Source organism: Ascaphus truei, chromosome 14 (assembly GCF_040206685.1).
Source record: "Ascaphus truei isolate aAscTru1 chromosome 14, aAscTru1.hap1, whole genome shotgun sequence".
NCBI lineage: Eukaryota > Metazoa > Chordata > Amphibia > Anura > Ascaphidae > Ascaphus > Ascaphus truei.
Window position 1 is genome coordinate 19,100,852 of NC_134496.1, and position 14,821 is coordinate 19,115,672.

At 49.3% G+C, this 14,821-nt stretch overlaps 1 protein-coding gene across 2 annotated transcripts in view; it reads right to left on the reverse strand.

The window, feature by feature from the left end:
- Positions 1-340: 340 nt before the first annotated feature.
- LOC142465726 (solute carrier family 22 member 6-B-like) overlaps positions 341-14,821 on the reverse strand; it is a 51,527-nt gene continuing 37,046 nt past the window's right edge. Inside the window, exons 1-10 of one of the 2 annotated variants that reach the window (XM_075569967.1) lie at positions 9,612-10,216; positions 9,264-9,367; positions 8,677-8,831; positions 8,275-8,443; positions 7,577-7,700; positions 7,236-7,351; positions 6,835-7,049; positions 2,387-2,495; positions 2,081-2,281; positions 341-1,823 (exon numbers count right to left, since the gene is read on the reverse strand). In XM_075569967.1, the coding sequence (XP_075426082.1) occupies positions 1,730-1,823; positions 2,081-2,281; positions 2,387-2,495; positions 6,835-7,049; positions 7,236-7,351; positions 7,577-7,700; positions 8,275-8,443; positions 8,677-8,831; positions 9,264-9,367; positions 9,612-9,998 (1,674 nt within the window). In that variant the 5' untranslated portion in view covers positions 9,999-10,216 and the 3' untranslated portion in view covers positions 341-1,729. Of the gene's footprint in view, positions 1,824-2,080; positions 2,282-2,386; positions 2,496-6,834; positions 7,050-7,235; positions 7,352-7,576; positions 7,701-8,274; positions 8,444-8,676; positions 8,832-9,263; positions 9,368-9,611; positions 10,217-14,821 lie in introns of those variants that run through there. The other variant, XM_075569969.1, reaches the window with a different exon arrangement.

Sequence of the window (14,821 nt, forward strand, 5' to 3'; positions counted from 1 at the left end):
GGGACAGTAAGGCACCCAGGAGCTAAGTTACCTTTAGGTTATATGAGTTTGTAACATTACACTTTATCACTGTCAGTGTCGGGGCAGTAAGGCACTCAGGAGCTAAGTTACCTTTAGGTTATATGAGTTTGTAACATTAGACTGTATCACTGTCAGTGTCGGGGCAGTAAGGCACCCAGGAGCTAAGTTACCTTTAGGTTATATGAGTTTGTAACATTAGACTTTATCACTGTCAGTGTCGGGGCAGTAAGGCACTCAGGAGATAAGTTACCTTTAGGTTATGTGAGTTTGTGGCATTACACTTTATCACTGTCAGTGCAATAAGGCAGCCAGGAGTCAGTTTAATAACATGAGTTTATTCAGTGTCACTGCTGCTGAATTAAGGCATCAGGATGGGGAGACAGCGCCTGAGGGGGCCGAGGGTGGAGTGGTTAATAAGTTGTAACAAAGACACCTGACCCATTGCCCACAATTCTCAGAGGCACTGTATAATTATGCTGAGTATCTATACACTGATAATGAACACACTGCACTATAAAATGATGTTGAGTAGCTCTATACAGTGATAATGAAAACGCTGTTGTGTAATGATGCAGAGTATCTTTATACATTGAAAATGAATACACAGCGCTGTATAATGATGGGCAGGTTAATAGGAGATATTGATCTTATACAGTAAAGCATTAAAGACCCTGCCATATTATTGTCGTAACACTTTCCTGTACTGGCTCTACCCCCAATACAGAGGGAAAGGGGTCAGTTTCTGGATACAAAGGGAAAGGAGCCAGTTTCCAGATACAGGGGGAAAGGGGCCAGTTTCTGGATACAGAGGGAAAGGGGCCAGTTTCTGGATACAAAGAAAAAGGGGTCAGTTTCTGGATACGGAGGGAAAGGGGCCAGTTTCTGGACACATAGGGAAAGGGGACAGTTTCTGGATACAGAGGGAATGGGGTCAGTTTCCTGATACATAGGGAAAAGATCCAGTTTCTGGATTCAGGGGGAAAGTGGTTTGTTTCCAGATAGAGGGAAAGGGGTCAGTTTCTGGATACAGAGGGAAAGGGGTCAGTTTCAGGATACAGAGGGAAAGCGGTCAGTTTCAGGAAACAGAGGGAAAGGGGTCAGTTTCTGGATACAGAGGGAAAGGGGACAGTTTCTAGATACAGAGGGAATGGGGTCAGTTTCCTGATACATAGGGAAAAGGTCCAGTTTCTGGATTCAGAGGGAAAGGGGTCTGTTTCCAGATAGAGGGAAAGGGGTCAGTTTCTGGATACAGAGGGAAAGGGGTCAGTTTCTGGCTACAGAGGGGAAGGGGTCAGTTTCAGGATACAGAGGGAAAGGGGTCAGTTTCAGGAAACAGAGGGAAAGGGGACAGTTTCTGGATACAGAGGGAATGGGGTCAGTTTCCTGATACATAGGGAAAAGGTCCAGTTTCTGGATTCAGAGGGAAAGGGGTCTGTTTCCAGATAGAGGGAAAGGGGTCGGTTTCTGGATACAGAGGGAAAGGGGTCGGTTTCTGGATACAGAGGGAAAGGGGTCAGTTTCTGGATACATAGTTGAAGTGGTCAATTTCTGGATACAGAGGGGAAGGTGTCAGTTTCAGGATACAGATGGAAAGGGTCAGTTTCCAGATACAGGGGGAAAGGGGTCAGTTTCCGAATACAGAGGGGAAGGGGTCAGTTTCTGGATACAGAGGGAAAGGGGTCAGTTTCCGGATACGGAGGGAAAGGGTTCAGTTTCCAGCTTCGATTTTGATATTGACCAATTCTGTGGCTTTTAAAGGTATCTTCTCACTGCCCTGTGAGTCTCTCTTCACCAGACCAGATCTACAGAGATGAAAATCAAAGGAGAACCAGGAAATATGGTTATATGGGGCAATAGGGGGAGTTATAGGGATCGGTTATATGGATCAATGTAAGTTATAGGGAGCAATTATATGGGGAAATAGGAGGAGTTATAGGGAGCGGTTATATGAGATAATAATATGAGATAATATAGGGATCGATTATATGGAGCAATAGGAGCAATAGGAGGAGTTATAGGGAGCAATAGGAGGAGTTATAGGGAGGGGTTACATACTGACCTCTCCACCTCCTCTATGGTCTCAGGCAGAGCGAAACCAAGTGTCTCTGGAAGCAAACAGGCAGCAATACCGGAAATGATGGGACAGCTGCCGTAAATAATGAGTGGGAGGTGATGGTAATAATCTGCGGTCATCTGAGCCAGTGGAGCAATGATACCACCCAGCCGAGCCATCATTGTACCCAGTCCCATGCCTGACTGTCTGCAAAGGAGAGGGTGATACAGTGACACAGGCAGAAGAGAGCTATGGGACATCTATTCTGTCCCTCCCACTCGGGAGTGACACGGTGACAGATGGGTCCTTTACCTGATGACAGTTGGGTACAATTCTCCGGTGTACAGAAACAGACAGTTGAACGATGCAGCCAGGCATCCCTTCCCAAAAACAGCCATGGAGGTTCGCACATTTGGAAACTCTAGGACAGACACATGCTGACTGTCACCAATCATAAGCGTCATGAACTATAACTGTCACTAATCATAATTGTCACTCACCACTACTGTTCTGTCAAGAGAGGATAGTCTGTAACCAGCTCTGTCTTACTGCCCTGTCCCTCACTTCAGGTTAAGTGTTTCCCTATATGTTTAATTATGCAAACCATCCTCCATTGTACCTGCCCCTCTCTGGCCACCTCTTTAAAGAGTCATCAAAGACTTCCTTTGTCCTTGTGGAGATGGGAGCTCTAGAACTGAGCTCAGGAATCTAGGGCCCAGATCCACAGAGGTCTGATAACTCAGTGCTAATTATGGGCGTTATTTTTCCTCAGGTTACCACATATCCACAAATGTAATTATATGAAAAAACAACGGCAGATGTACTGTAGATCTCATTAGAAGAAGCTTAAAACCATGTTAAGTTAGCACTACTTTGTGTTAGGTTCAAATAACATGGCTCACGTTACTCCCATCCAGACCTTGAAATATGGGTTTTGCTGGAGAGGGAAAGGAAGAGGTATACCTGTGCAACTCTATGTGGAGAGATACCTGTGCACAACACTGAACTCACCTGAGATACTTGGGATATATGCTAATATGGATATGCAAAGCATATTTAAATGATTGAAATCAGGATATAGCCCAGGTATCCCAGGTGTATTCAGTTTTGTTCACAGGTATCTCTCTCTCTCTGACCTTTCTTTCGCTCTCACGCTCTCTATGCCTTCTCCCTCTATCCTTTCTCTCTCTCCTTGCTCTCTCTTTCTCCCACTATCCCGTCTCCCTCTATCCCTTCTCCCTCTATCCTTTCTCCCTCTATCCTTTCTCTCACTCTCTATTCTTTCTCTATCTCATTGCTCTCTCTTTCTCCCTCCATCCCTTCTCCCTCTATCGCCCCTCTCCCTCTCTTGCTTCCCTCCCTGCTCGCACCCCCCCCCCTCCCTTACCTTATCTCCGACGTCAAATTATGCCGGGGGGGGGGGGGGGTCACGTGATGTCACATTGCCATGGCAACGTGTCACCGAAGACAAGGTAAAGATACAAAAACAGAACACATACCACCAGGTGGTATGGAACAATATAGAAAAATACATAAGGGAAAAGGGGAGAACACAGGGAGAATGGGGAGGACAAACCACAATGGGGAAGGACGGGAGGGTGGGGGAGGGGGATGGGGTGCAAACAAAGGTGATGCAGGGGAAGTTGGGCGGCAATGTTTCGGGGTTAAGACCCCTTCTTCAGGCTCGTTCCCAAAGGGCAATAAGTGTCCAATGGTACTTCCCTTTCTATCCTGTAAAAATTCCCTAAACGAAATTCCCTAAGTGAAAATAATACACTGAATAAAGTAAATCCAGGTGAAAAAAAAGGGGTCAATCCAGGTGACAAAATGGTCACCGAAATGTTGACGCCCCCCTTCCCCTGCATCACCTTTGTTTGCAACCTCTCCCACCCTCCCGTCTTTCCCCATTGTGGTTTTTCCTCCCCTCTCTCCCTGTTTTCTCCCCTATTCCCCTACGTATTTTTCTATCTTGTTTCATACCCCCTGGTCGTATGTGTTCTGCTTTGCATTAAATAATGTTGGCATATACCTATTTTTCGTTTGTCTTTTTTGAGTGCCGGGAACATTGTTTTTGTATCTATTGTTGTGGAGGAAATAGGGTTCCTCCTTGTCCCACGCTGCACCTATCAAATTTCACGCATGCTATTTGTGAGTGCTGTCTTAGTTTTGTTTTACTACAAGGTAAGGATAGTTGCAGAGGCCTCATGTAATCCTAAGGCCAGGAAAAGCACCCGCTTTCCCTCAGCCTCAGCGCGCCTCCGCTCGGCTGGAGTCACCATGGACTCAGCCTTACATAGTTACATAGTCACATAGTAGATGAGGTTGAAAAAGACATGCGTCAGTCAAGTTTAACCTATGCTAAATTTAGATGACAGATACTTTATCCTATATCCGTACTTGCTGTATATTGATCCAGAGGAAGGCAAACAATAAACCCCAGTGAAATATCATCCAATGATATCTCGTATGGGGAAAGATAAATTCCTTCTGGACTCCAATAATTGGCAATGAGATTACTCCCTGAATCAACATTCTTCCCATGTATACTTATTTGGTATATCCTGAAGATAGGACGATTTCAAGCCTAAATATCAATCATGCTATGTTCTCTATATACATATATATTCAGCCTGTAACTAGTCATTTAGAATTAAGATAAAAATTATATTGGAAAATGATAAGCTGCCTCGGCAAAGATAAAAAGATAAATCAGTCTGAAGACAGGCAGGTGTAGAAATGCTTTATATGATTTTAGAAACTTGATATGTTTAATGTTTGCTGCGTAGAATAGTATATGGTCAAGAGTTTGGAATCAAAGGTTAGTTAAATAGTGTTAAAAGACAATACAATAGAGATGGGTCTTAAAAGATAAGGAACATAGGATGAACTATAGCTACTTAGTGACAGAACAAAGAATGGTCTTCTAAATCACAGTACATTTTGCTAAAGAAAAAAACAGTGTTCTAATGATTGATAATTAACTAAGAACATTTTAAATTCTAGCCCATTTCTTTCTAAAGTAATGGTTAACTTGCATGTCTGTGAAGTATACAAACTCCTGCGTAACTCTCAGAGAAGGAGGGAGAGGGTGGATGCTCCTGCTGCAGTTGGTTGCAGACATTTTCAAGACATGAGAGCTGAATTGCTTTTTAGTTCAGTATCAATCACAGCCCATCATTTTCCTTGCAATTCTTTTATATTTTTGGTAATCTCTACTCCTCTTTCCACAAAGCTTGAACTTCCTCAGTTAACGAATTGTTCGTTAATATAGAGGTTGTGGCTTCCTCCTGCGGCACTACTATTGAAATTGATTCTTCCCTGGTAATCACAGAGGCAAAGAATGTGTTTAATACCTCTGCTTTTTCCTTATCTCCAATAATTTGTCTGCACATCTCACACTGAAAGGGTCCTATATTTTCTTTTCTCATTTTTTGAAAGTAAGGTAGTTAAAGAACTTTTGATCTTACTTTCTATTGCAATCCTTTTTTCATTATCCATTTTTACTAATTTGATTGCCCTTTTGCAATTTTTGTTACATTAATTATAATTTTGATATGATTCCTCCGTCCCTTCTGACTTCAAGAATCTAAACGCCCGCCTCTTCTTTTCCATTTCCTCCCCTACCTGTTTATTTAGTGACATTGGTTTTGACTTATTTCTTTTCTATTTATTACCCAAGGGTATACACTGATGTGTGCTTTTCTAACAATGTTGTAAAGACTGCCCATTTATCTTCTCCATTTTCCCTTCAAAAGCATCATCCCAATGTATTTCTTGTAGATTAGCCCTCAGTTTATTAAAAATCTGCCTTTCTAAAGTTTAAGGTCTTTGTTGAACCCAAGTAATCAGTTTCTTGATCATTTATTTCAAATGAGACCATGTTATGATCACTGTTACCCAAATGTTCCCGGACTTGAATATTTATCATTACTTCTACATTGTTTGATATTACCAAATCCAGTATTGCCCCTCTTCTGGCTGTTTCCTCAATAATTTGGATAATGTAATTGTCTTTAAGCACCCCCAAAAACCTGTTTCCTTTTGCTGCAATGCTAATCTCATTGACCCAGTCTATGTCTGGATAATTAAAATCACCCATTATGCTAACTTGACCTAATTTTGATGCCTTCTCCATTTGCAAAAGTATTTTCGCTTCCTCAATCTCACAGATATTTGGTGGTTTATAGCATATCCCTACAAACATTTTCTTTAAACTTTTACCTCCACTGCTAATTTCTAGCCACAAGGTCTCTACATTTTCATCATTCCCTTCATTATCATCTTCCCTTATAATAGGTTTTAGATCCGGTTTAACATATAAACATAGTCCACCACCTCTTCTATTTGCTCAATCCTTCCAAAAAAGGGAATAACCCTCTAAATGAACTGCCCAGTCATGAGCTTTATCCCACCATGTTTCAGTAATGAATATGATATCATACTGCTCCCTTGTAGCTATTAATTCAAGCTCCCCCATTTTATCTGTCAGGCTTCTTGCATTAGCAAGCATGGATTTAAGTTTTTATTGTTCTTTTCTTCAGTCTGTAATAATATCTTCTCTTCTCCTACCTTTCTTCACCAATTGAGTTTACTCTTTAGAAGTTTTCTAGTATTATCTGTATTTAATATATATTAGTATTAGTACAGTGATCTGTACAATGGTATTACAAACTTCCTATGTCCATCTGGAAATTGGATCTTTAGGACTGGACACTGTGTCTGACCAGTGGTTGGAAAGGTGGAATCACCCGCCTCCTCACCTTGGGGCACAAATATGTTGACCAAGATAGCAGTTCCGGCCAGGATCAGGGTGGCAGCTTGCAGGACGCGGCGGCCAACATACGTCATCACAAAGTAGGAGACAAATTTAGCCGGGATGTCAACTGCACCGAAGATTACCTGGATAAGGTAGATGTTGAGGCCGAAATTTTGCAGGTCCATTGCCAGCCCATAATAGGCAAAGCTGGTGGAGAACCTGAGAGGAGCAGGAGAGAGGGGTGACACAGTCAAAAAGGAGCTGTGGAACTTGGATTCTGTCCTTCCCGCTGCCAGGTCACACAGTGACACAGAGAGAGGAAGCTATGGCCCATCCAGTCTGTCTCTCCCATAGCAGTGTTACAGAATGACACAGACTCATGGGTCAGAGAAGTTTATCGCTTACCAAGCAGAAGATATACACCAGGATATCCGTCTCACCATAGGTGTCCTAACCAAGTCTACCACAGAATAAGTAGTCTTAACAGCATTGATTTCTCTCTGCATGTTAGACTTAAGAATCTGGAGAGGAGTGAGACAATTAAACAGATCAAACCTTAACATACATTGGTAAAACTATGACATGTATTCACCACACAGGAACAGCAGGGGCAGCGACAGTGCCAGCTTCTCCCTTACACACACTAATACACCATGATGTACACACAACACAGAAAGCATGGGCAGCAGTAGTGCCAGCTTTTCTCTCACACACATACAGTACACACTGCTAATATCCCACTATACCTCCAGTGTGAGATTCTCCCCCTCTTCTTTCTTCCCATTAATCTTGGCTACATTTTTCAGCAACTTGATAGCCTGGTCGGGTTCCCCAGAGAGAACAAGCCAGCGGGCGGACTCAGGGATCCACCTTGGTAAGGAGAGAGAATGATATGTTCATCCCATCATCTTGACCATCGAGTCTTCCCAAAGCTGTGTCAGTGGAGGTCGCCATTTGTTGTGGCAATTTCATTCATAATGGCTGGATGCTAAAGGTACCTAATTAGATTTGTACTTGTGTGTTTCATTATATGTATGTGTGCATGTGTGGATAAAGTGGGAGATAGAGATATGGAGATGGATGATTTGATAGATATACTGTAAATATATGGATGGAAGCTAGATGGATAGCTTAATGGAAGGCAGAATGGGTGAATGGAAGGCAAGATGGATATATGTCATGATAGAGTTAGGATGGATGGATTGAATGATGGATGGATGAATTAATAAATTGATAGATGGATGAAATAATGGATGGATAGAGGAATGGGTGGATGGATTTTTTGCTGGATGAATATAAATGGATGGATTGAAATTGATGGATTAATTGATAGATGGATGAATGTCTGCAGATAGATTCTCCTGTGGTTTCTCCATGGGTTTTGGATCCTTATCCTTTGATGTAAATGCCGAAGGGGGGAAGGGGGAGCAGAGATATATCGTACCAGGAATACAAAAAGAAGAAGAAGAATGGCAGAGATGCTGCCAACTGCAGCCAGTGCCAATCCCGGATCAGGAACGCCAGCCCCACCAGGACCAGCTGACCCATGGTATAGCAGTACCCTGTGGCTGTGCTGGTGAAGGCACGATTCCCCGTGGGGATCCACTCGACAACTGTCGAGAAACAACGGGTTAATAACAGCTCTCTATAACTCTGCCTATTGCTCAATTAAACTGCTCGCTAAAACTAATCCTATTTCTCCAAATAACCGCTCCCTATAACTCCTATTGCACCATATAACCTTACTCTATAATTCCTATTGCTTCATAGAACCCCTCCCTGCACAACTATTGCTCCATATCAGTCCTCCTATTGCTCCATATAGCCATCAGATGGTAACACTTACTTAGAGAGTAGGAGTTGAGCAAAATCCCGGAGAGCGCAGTTCCGGTAAGGAAGCGAAAGACACAGTAGAGTATGTAGTTTGGTGCAAACGCCACACAGGTTCCGCTCACAGCCATCTGCAGGTGTGACCAGATATTCAATGGTTTGCGACCGAACCTGCGGTTGACGAAACATACCCAGTAAGAACATGATTGCTTTCTAATGAGTGAGAATGCCTTCTAATGAGTGAAACTACATTCCATTGAGTGAGACAACCTGCCAATGAGTGAGACTGCCTATCAATGAGTGTGTCTTCCAATGAGTGAGACTGCTTCCCAATGAGTGAGACTGCTTCCCAATGAGTGAGGCTTCCATTTAATGATTGAGACTGTCTTACAATGACTGAGACTTCCTTCCAATGAGTGAGATTGCCTTCCGAAGAGTAAACTTGCCTTCCGATGAGAATAACTGTGATTTATGATTGACACAACCTTCTAATGAATGAGACTGCCGTTTAATGAGTGAGACTCTCTTTCAATGAGTGAGACTGCCCTCCAATTGGTACTGTGGTAAATCTGGTTTACCTGGGGAGATTTGGTAAAGTCTTACTTGTCTGAGAGACCCCCAAATACGATAGACCCAAAAAGCACCCCAGCCATGTAAATAGACTGAGCCAACTGCCTCATTCTGCGGCGATCACAGACGAGGTTCCACTGCAAGAAAATAGGGGAGAACCAAGGGTAAAGGTGGAAGGATGGAGAGCGAGGAGGAGGAAGGAGAAAGGGAAGAGAGAGAGAAAATAGTAGTGGAGAGTGAGGTTGATACAGAGAGAGAGAGGAGTAATAGGCAAAGTAGAGATACAGAGAATGAGAGGAAAGGGTATAGTAGGAGAGAGACCGAGAGAAAGAAAAAAAAGATAGAGAAAGAGGACATAGGATTTGATGCAAATTCACTCACCTTGGTTATAATTGTAGATGAAAACTCGGTGCGATCGTACACCCAGCCATCTGTGCAGGATTCCATCTGTATGGTGCTAACATTAGCAGTAGCGTTGTGTAACATCTGAAGCTGGGGGCTAGTGAACCTCAAGCAGGTGGAAGTCTTTCTCATGGAATCCATAGGAAGGAAATCCCGTAGCACAACCAGACCCCCCGTAATATTGCCCCCCACTTTCTCCTCCCACGACCCATTGAGCCTGCAGCGGTGACCAGGAATGGCAGCTGTGAAGTTCTGTATAAGGTTGTGGCTGGCAAACATCAACACGGGGAGGCACAGTAGGACAACATGTATGATTTGGTAACGCCCCATCCCACCCACCATCACCAAAAGCTCCTGAAAAGCCATGGCTTCTAATATCGCTCAGGTTTCCCAGCCGAGGGCTACTTAGAGCATTGAAGCTTGCATGCAGCCATAGGATGCTCCCTTAAACCCAGACAGTGGCTGGTTTGGGGGGAAATTAAGTTACAAGCAGCCAAGAGGTCTCAGTCTAAGGGCATTAAGATGCTCCTCTAATCCCACTGGAGACAAACAGAAGAATCTGCTGAGAATCTTGGAGATTTTATCAAGTCTGGTTAAAGTTTTACCAGGGTTTTGAGGCATTAGAAAGGGTAAAGGGCAACTGAAGGTGGTAAGTATAGGGTCAGGGAAGTTTTATTACAATACACTTCCGGAATTAATTCCATGCAGTACTGCATGTTTCTTCCACTGTAGGGTGACACAATGACACATACAGAAGTAAGCTATAGGAAATGGAGTCTGTCTCTCCCCCCGCAAGGTGAAGCAGTGACACAGAAGGGAGCATACTTTATATATTTGCTTTGTCCACTCTCATAGAAAGATAGAGAGACAGATAAATAGAGAGATATATAGAAAGATAGAGAGATAAATTGATAGATAGATATATAGATAGATAGAGGTAGTTAGAGAGATAGATAGAAGATAGATAGATAGATAGATAGATAGATAGATAGATAGATAGATGTAGTCCTCGTTATCCAACGTTTCACTTTACAACAAGTGGCATATCCAACGCTTTGCAATGCAAACCTAGGGGCCGTTTTTCGACACCGGAATGCGTTATCCAACGCTCACCGCCACTGATTAACATGGGACTCACTTTACAACGGTTTCATTATCCAACGCTACTTCCAGAACGGATTCCATTGTATAACCGAGGACTGCCTGTATATATAGATAGACTAGCTGATATTCCCGGTGTTGCCCGGGCGTGGAAGGGTAGGGGGCATGGAGTGGAAGGGCGGGGGGGGGGCAAGGGTGGGGAGGGCAAAGGGCAGGGGGGCAAAGGGCACGGAGGGGCGGGGGGGCAAAGGGCAGGGAGGGGCGGGGGGGCAAAGGGCAGGGAGGGGCGGGGGGCAAAAGGCAGGGAGGGGTGGGGGGGCAAAGGGCAGGGAAGGGCAGGGGGGCAAAGGGCAGGGAGAGGCAGGGGGGCAAAGGGCAGGGAGGGGCGGGGGGGGCAAAGGGCAGGGAGGGGCAAAGGGCAGGGAGGGGCAAAGGGCAGGGAGGGCGGGGGGGCTAAGGACAGGGAGGTGCAAGAGGGCAGGGAGGGGCAAGAGGGCAGGGAGGGCAAGGGGGCAGGGGGGCAAGAGGGCAGGGAGGGAGGGGGGCAAAGGGCAGGGGGGGCAAGAGGGCAGGGGGGGCAAGAGGGCAGGGAGGGAGGGGGGCAAAGGGTGGGGGGGCAAAGGGAAGGGGGGTCAAGAGGGCAGGGAGGGGCGGGGGGGTCAAGAGGGCCAGGAGGGGCGGGGGGCTAAGGACAGGGAGGTGCAAGAGGGCAGGGAGGGGCAAAATGGCAGGGAGGGGCTGGGGTGCCAAAGGGCAGGGAGGGGCTGGGGTGCCAAAGGGCAGGGAGGGGCTGGGGTGCCAAAGGGCAGGGAGGGGCTGGGGTGCCAAAGGGCAGGGAGGGGCTGGGGTGCCAAAGGGCAGGGAGGGGCTGGGGTGCCAAAGGACAGGGAGGGGCGGGGGTACCAAAGGGCAGGGAGGGGCGGGGGTACCAAAGGGCAGGGAGGGGCGGGGGGGCCAAAGGGCAGGGAGGGGCGGGGGTGCCAAAAGGCAGGGAGGGGCGGGGGGGCCAAAGGGCAGGGAGGGGCGGGGGGGCCAAAGGGCAGGGAGGGGCGGGGGGGCCAAAGGGCAGGGAGGGGCGGGGGGACCAAAGGGCAGGGAGGGCCGGGGGGACCAAAGGGCAGGGAGGGGCGGGGGGGCCAAAGGGCAGGGAGGGGTGGGGGGGCCAAAGGGCAGGGAGGGGCGGGGGGCCAAAGGGCAGGGAGGGGCGGGGGGGCTAAGGGCAGGGAGGGGCGGGGGGGGCTAAGGGCAGGGAGGGCAGGGGGGCAAGAGGGCAGGGAGGGAGGGGGCAGGGAGGGAGGGAGGGGGCAAAGGGCAGGGGGGCAAGAGGGCTGGGAGGGAGGGGGGCAAAGGGCAGGGGGGGCAAGAGGGTAGGGAGGGAGGGGGGCAAGAGGGCAGGGAGGGGGCAAGAGGGCAGGGAGGGAGGGGGGCAAGAGGCCAAAGGGCATGGGGGCAGAGGGGCAAAGGGCAGGGGGAGAGAGGGCAGGGGGAGGGAGGGCAGGGGGCAAAGGTCAGGGGGAGGGAGGGCAGGGGGCAAAGGTCAGGGGGAGGGAGGGCAGGGGGCAAAGGGCAGGGGGAGGGAGGACAGGGGGCAAAGGGCAGGGGGCAAAGGGCAGGGGGAGGGGGGGCAGGGGGCAAAGGTCAGGGGGAGGGAGGGCAGGGGGCAAAGGGCATTGTGAGGGAGGGCAGTGGGGGCAAAGGGCATTGTGAGGGAGGGCAGGGGGGGCAAAGGGCATTGGGAGGGAGGGCAGGGGGGGGCAAAAGGCATTGGGAGGGAGGGCAGGGGGGCAAAGGGCAGGGGGAGGGAGGGCAGGGGGGGCAAAGGGCAGGGGGGTAGGGGGGGCAAAGGGCAGGGGGGAGTCAGGGACGCGGTAAATAACCCATTCCCCTGCGTTTACTCACCTTGCACCCGGCCGCCCTCCTTCTCTTCCTCCGGGTACCGGCCGCCCTCCTCCACCTCGGGCTCCTCCGCGGAGAGGCTGAGATGCTCCGGTGAGGAGGTGCTGCGCCTTTCGCGGGGAGAGGCAGAGACAGCCGGAGGAGCGGCGGAGACAGCCGGAGGAGAGGCGAAGACAGCCGGAGGAGAGGCGGAGACAGCCGGAGGAGAGGCGAAGACAGCCGGAGGAGAGGCGGAGACAGCCGGAGGAGCGGCGGAGACAGCCGGAGGAGAGGCCTGTGTGAGGGGAGAGCCGCGTGCTCTGTGTGGGGGGGGGGAGCGCCGGGTGCTCTGTGTGTGTGGGGGGGGGGGGGGGTGAGCGAGGGGAGCGGGTGAGCTGGGGGGGTGAGCAGGGAGGGAGCGGGTGAGCGGGGGGGGGTGTGAGCAGGGGGGGTGTGAGCGGGGGGGTGGTGAGCGGGGGGGTTGAGCAGGGGGGGGTGAGCAGGGGCTGGTGGTGAGCGGAGGGGGTGAGCTTGGGGGGGGTTAGCGCCGGGTGAGGGAGTGGCCTATGGGTGGTGAGAGCCGTGGGGAGGTGAGAGTCCCCCGCTGTGTCCCGGGCGCTCGCTCCGCTCCCCCGCTGACAGTAGCGGCGCCGGGGGGGGGGGGGGGGAGGAAAAAGCGCTGGAAGAGGAGGAGGTGCGCGCGGGTCCCGATGAGCGCCGCCGTGTGTGTCATCACTCCACCTCAGGCCAATGAGAGGTGTGCGGGGGCGGGCGGGCCAAGGGAGCAATCTCATTGGCCTGGCCCAAGGTCCAATCTGATTGCCGCTAGGGACACAGGGAGGGACACAGGGAGACACATACAGACAGACAGGCAACGACACATAGGACACTTTGAGAAATATATAGTAGATACACAGATAGATAGAGAGGTACACAGAGAGATACACAGATAGACAGACAGACAGACAGACAGACAGATAGATACACAGACCGACACAGACAAACACACACACAGACAGACAGATAGACAGACTCACAGACATACACACAGACAGACAGATAGACAGGCAGGCAGGTCTGCCAACAGGGGGAGAGGTGGGGCAGCTGTCCCGGAACTGGCGGCTGCAAGGGGGGCTCGGCCAGTGCTGGAAGTTGGACCCGGCCAGAGGTTATGTCAACTTCTGTGTCTGGCTGCTGGGCCTGTAATTACTGCCGGACCCCAGCTCTCCCCAGCTGCTACGGCGGCGAGCCTTTCTCCATAGCTGGTCCACGCCGGAAGTTGGGCCCAAAGTAAATGTGTGTGTGCTGTGTGTATAGGGGTGTTTTGTGGAGGTATTATTGTGTGGTGGTGGTATATGTGTCTGGTGTGTATTGGGGAGAATTGTGGGGGTATTGTGTGTATGGAGGGGGAGAATTGTGGGGGGGTATTGTAAGTGGGCGAGAATTATGGGGGTATTGTGAGTGAAGGGGGATTGTGTAGGAATTGAGTGTGGGGGGCTTGTCTGTGTGTTGGAATTGTGTGTGGTTGGTTGGGGGGTGGGAGGAATTGTGTGTTTGTGGCCAGTGGAGGAGATTGAGAAAGTGGGGGATTGAGGGATTGGGATTGAGTGAGAGGAGGAGAGACACTGAGTGATAGTGGAAGGGGGGAAGAGTGTGAGAAGATGGAAGGGGGGAAGTGTGAGAAGGGGTGGGGAGAGGAAGAGTGAGAGAGGTGGAGGTGAGAGGGAGTATGAGGGAGCGAGAGGGGGGAAGAGTGTAAAATGGGGGAGAGTGAGAGTGAGAGTGGGAACAGTGTAAGGCCGCGCCTATAGTGCCGTCGATGGCGACGGCGACACGACAGGTGACGTCACCTGTCGCCGTCACTCCCGATGAAAGTTATATTTCGCCGGGCGGCGGCACGGGTTTCCGGCCATCTGATTGGTTCAAGGGCAGTCACATGAGGCGAAAGCCCTTGAAAAATCAAATTGCCGGCTACCAGTTTTCGCGATGGCGACGTTGCTCCGTCGCATTTTCGCAGTCGCGCTTACTACAAGCGCACGCGGCGGCAATGCATTTGTTTTCAGGCGACGTCGCCGGCACTATAAACGCGGCCTAAGACGGAAAGAGAGGTGGAAGAGTGTAAAGCGAGGAGAGTGGGGGAGAAAGGGGAAGAGTGAGAGAGGTGGGGAGAGAAATATATGGGTGGGGGGAGTGTGAGAAGGAGGGGGAATAGA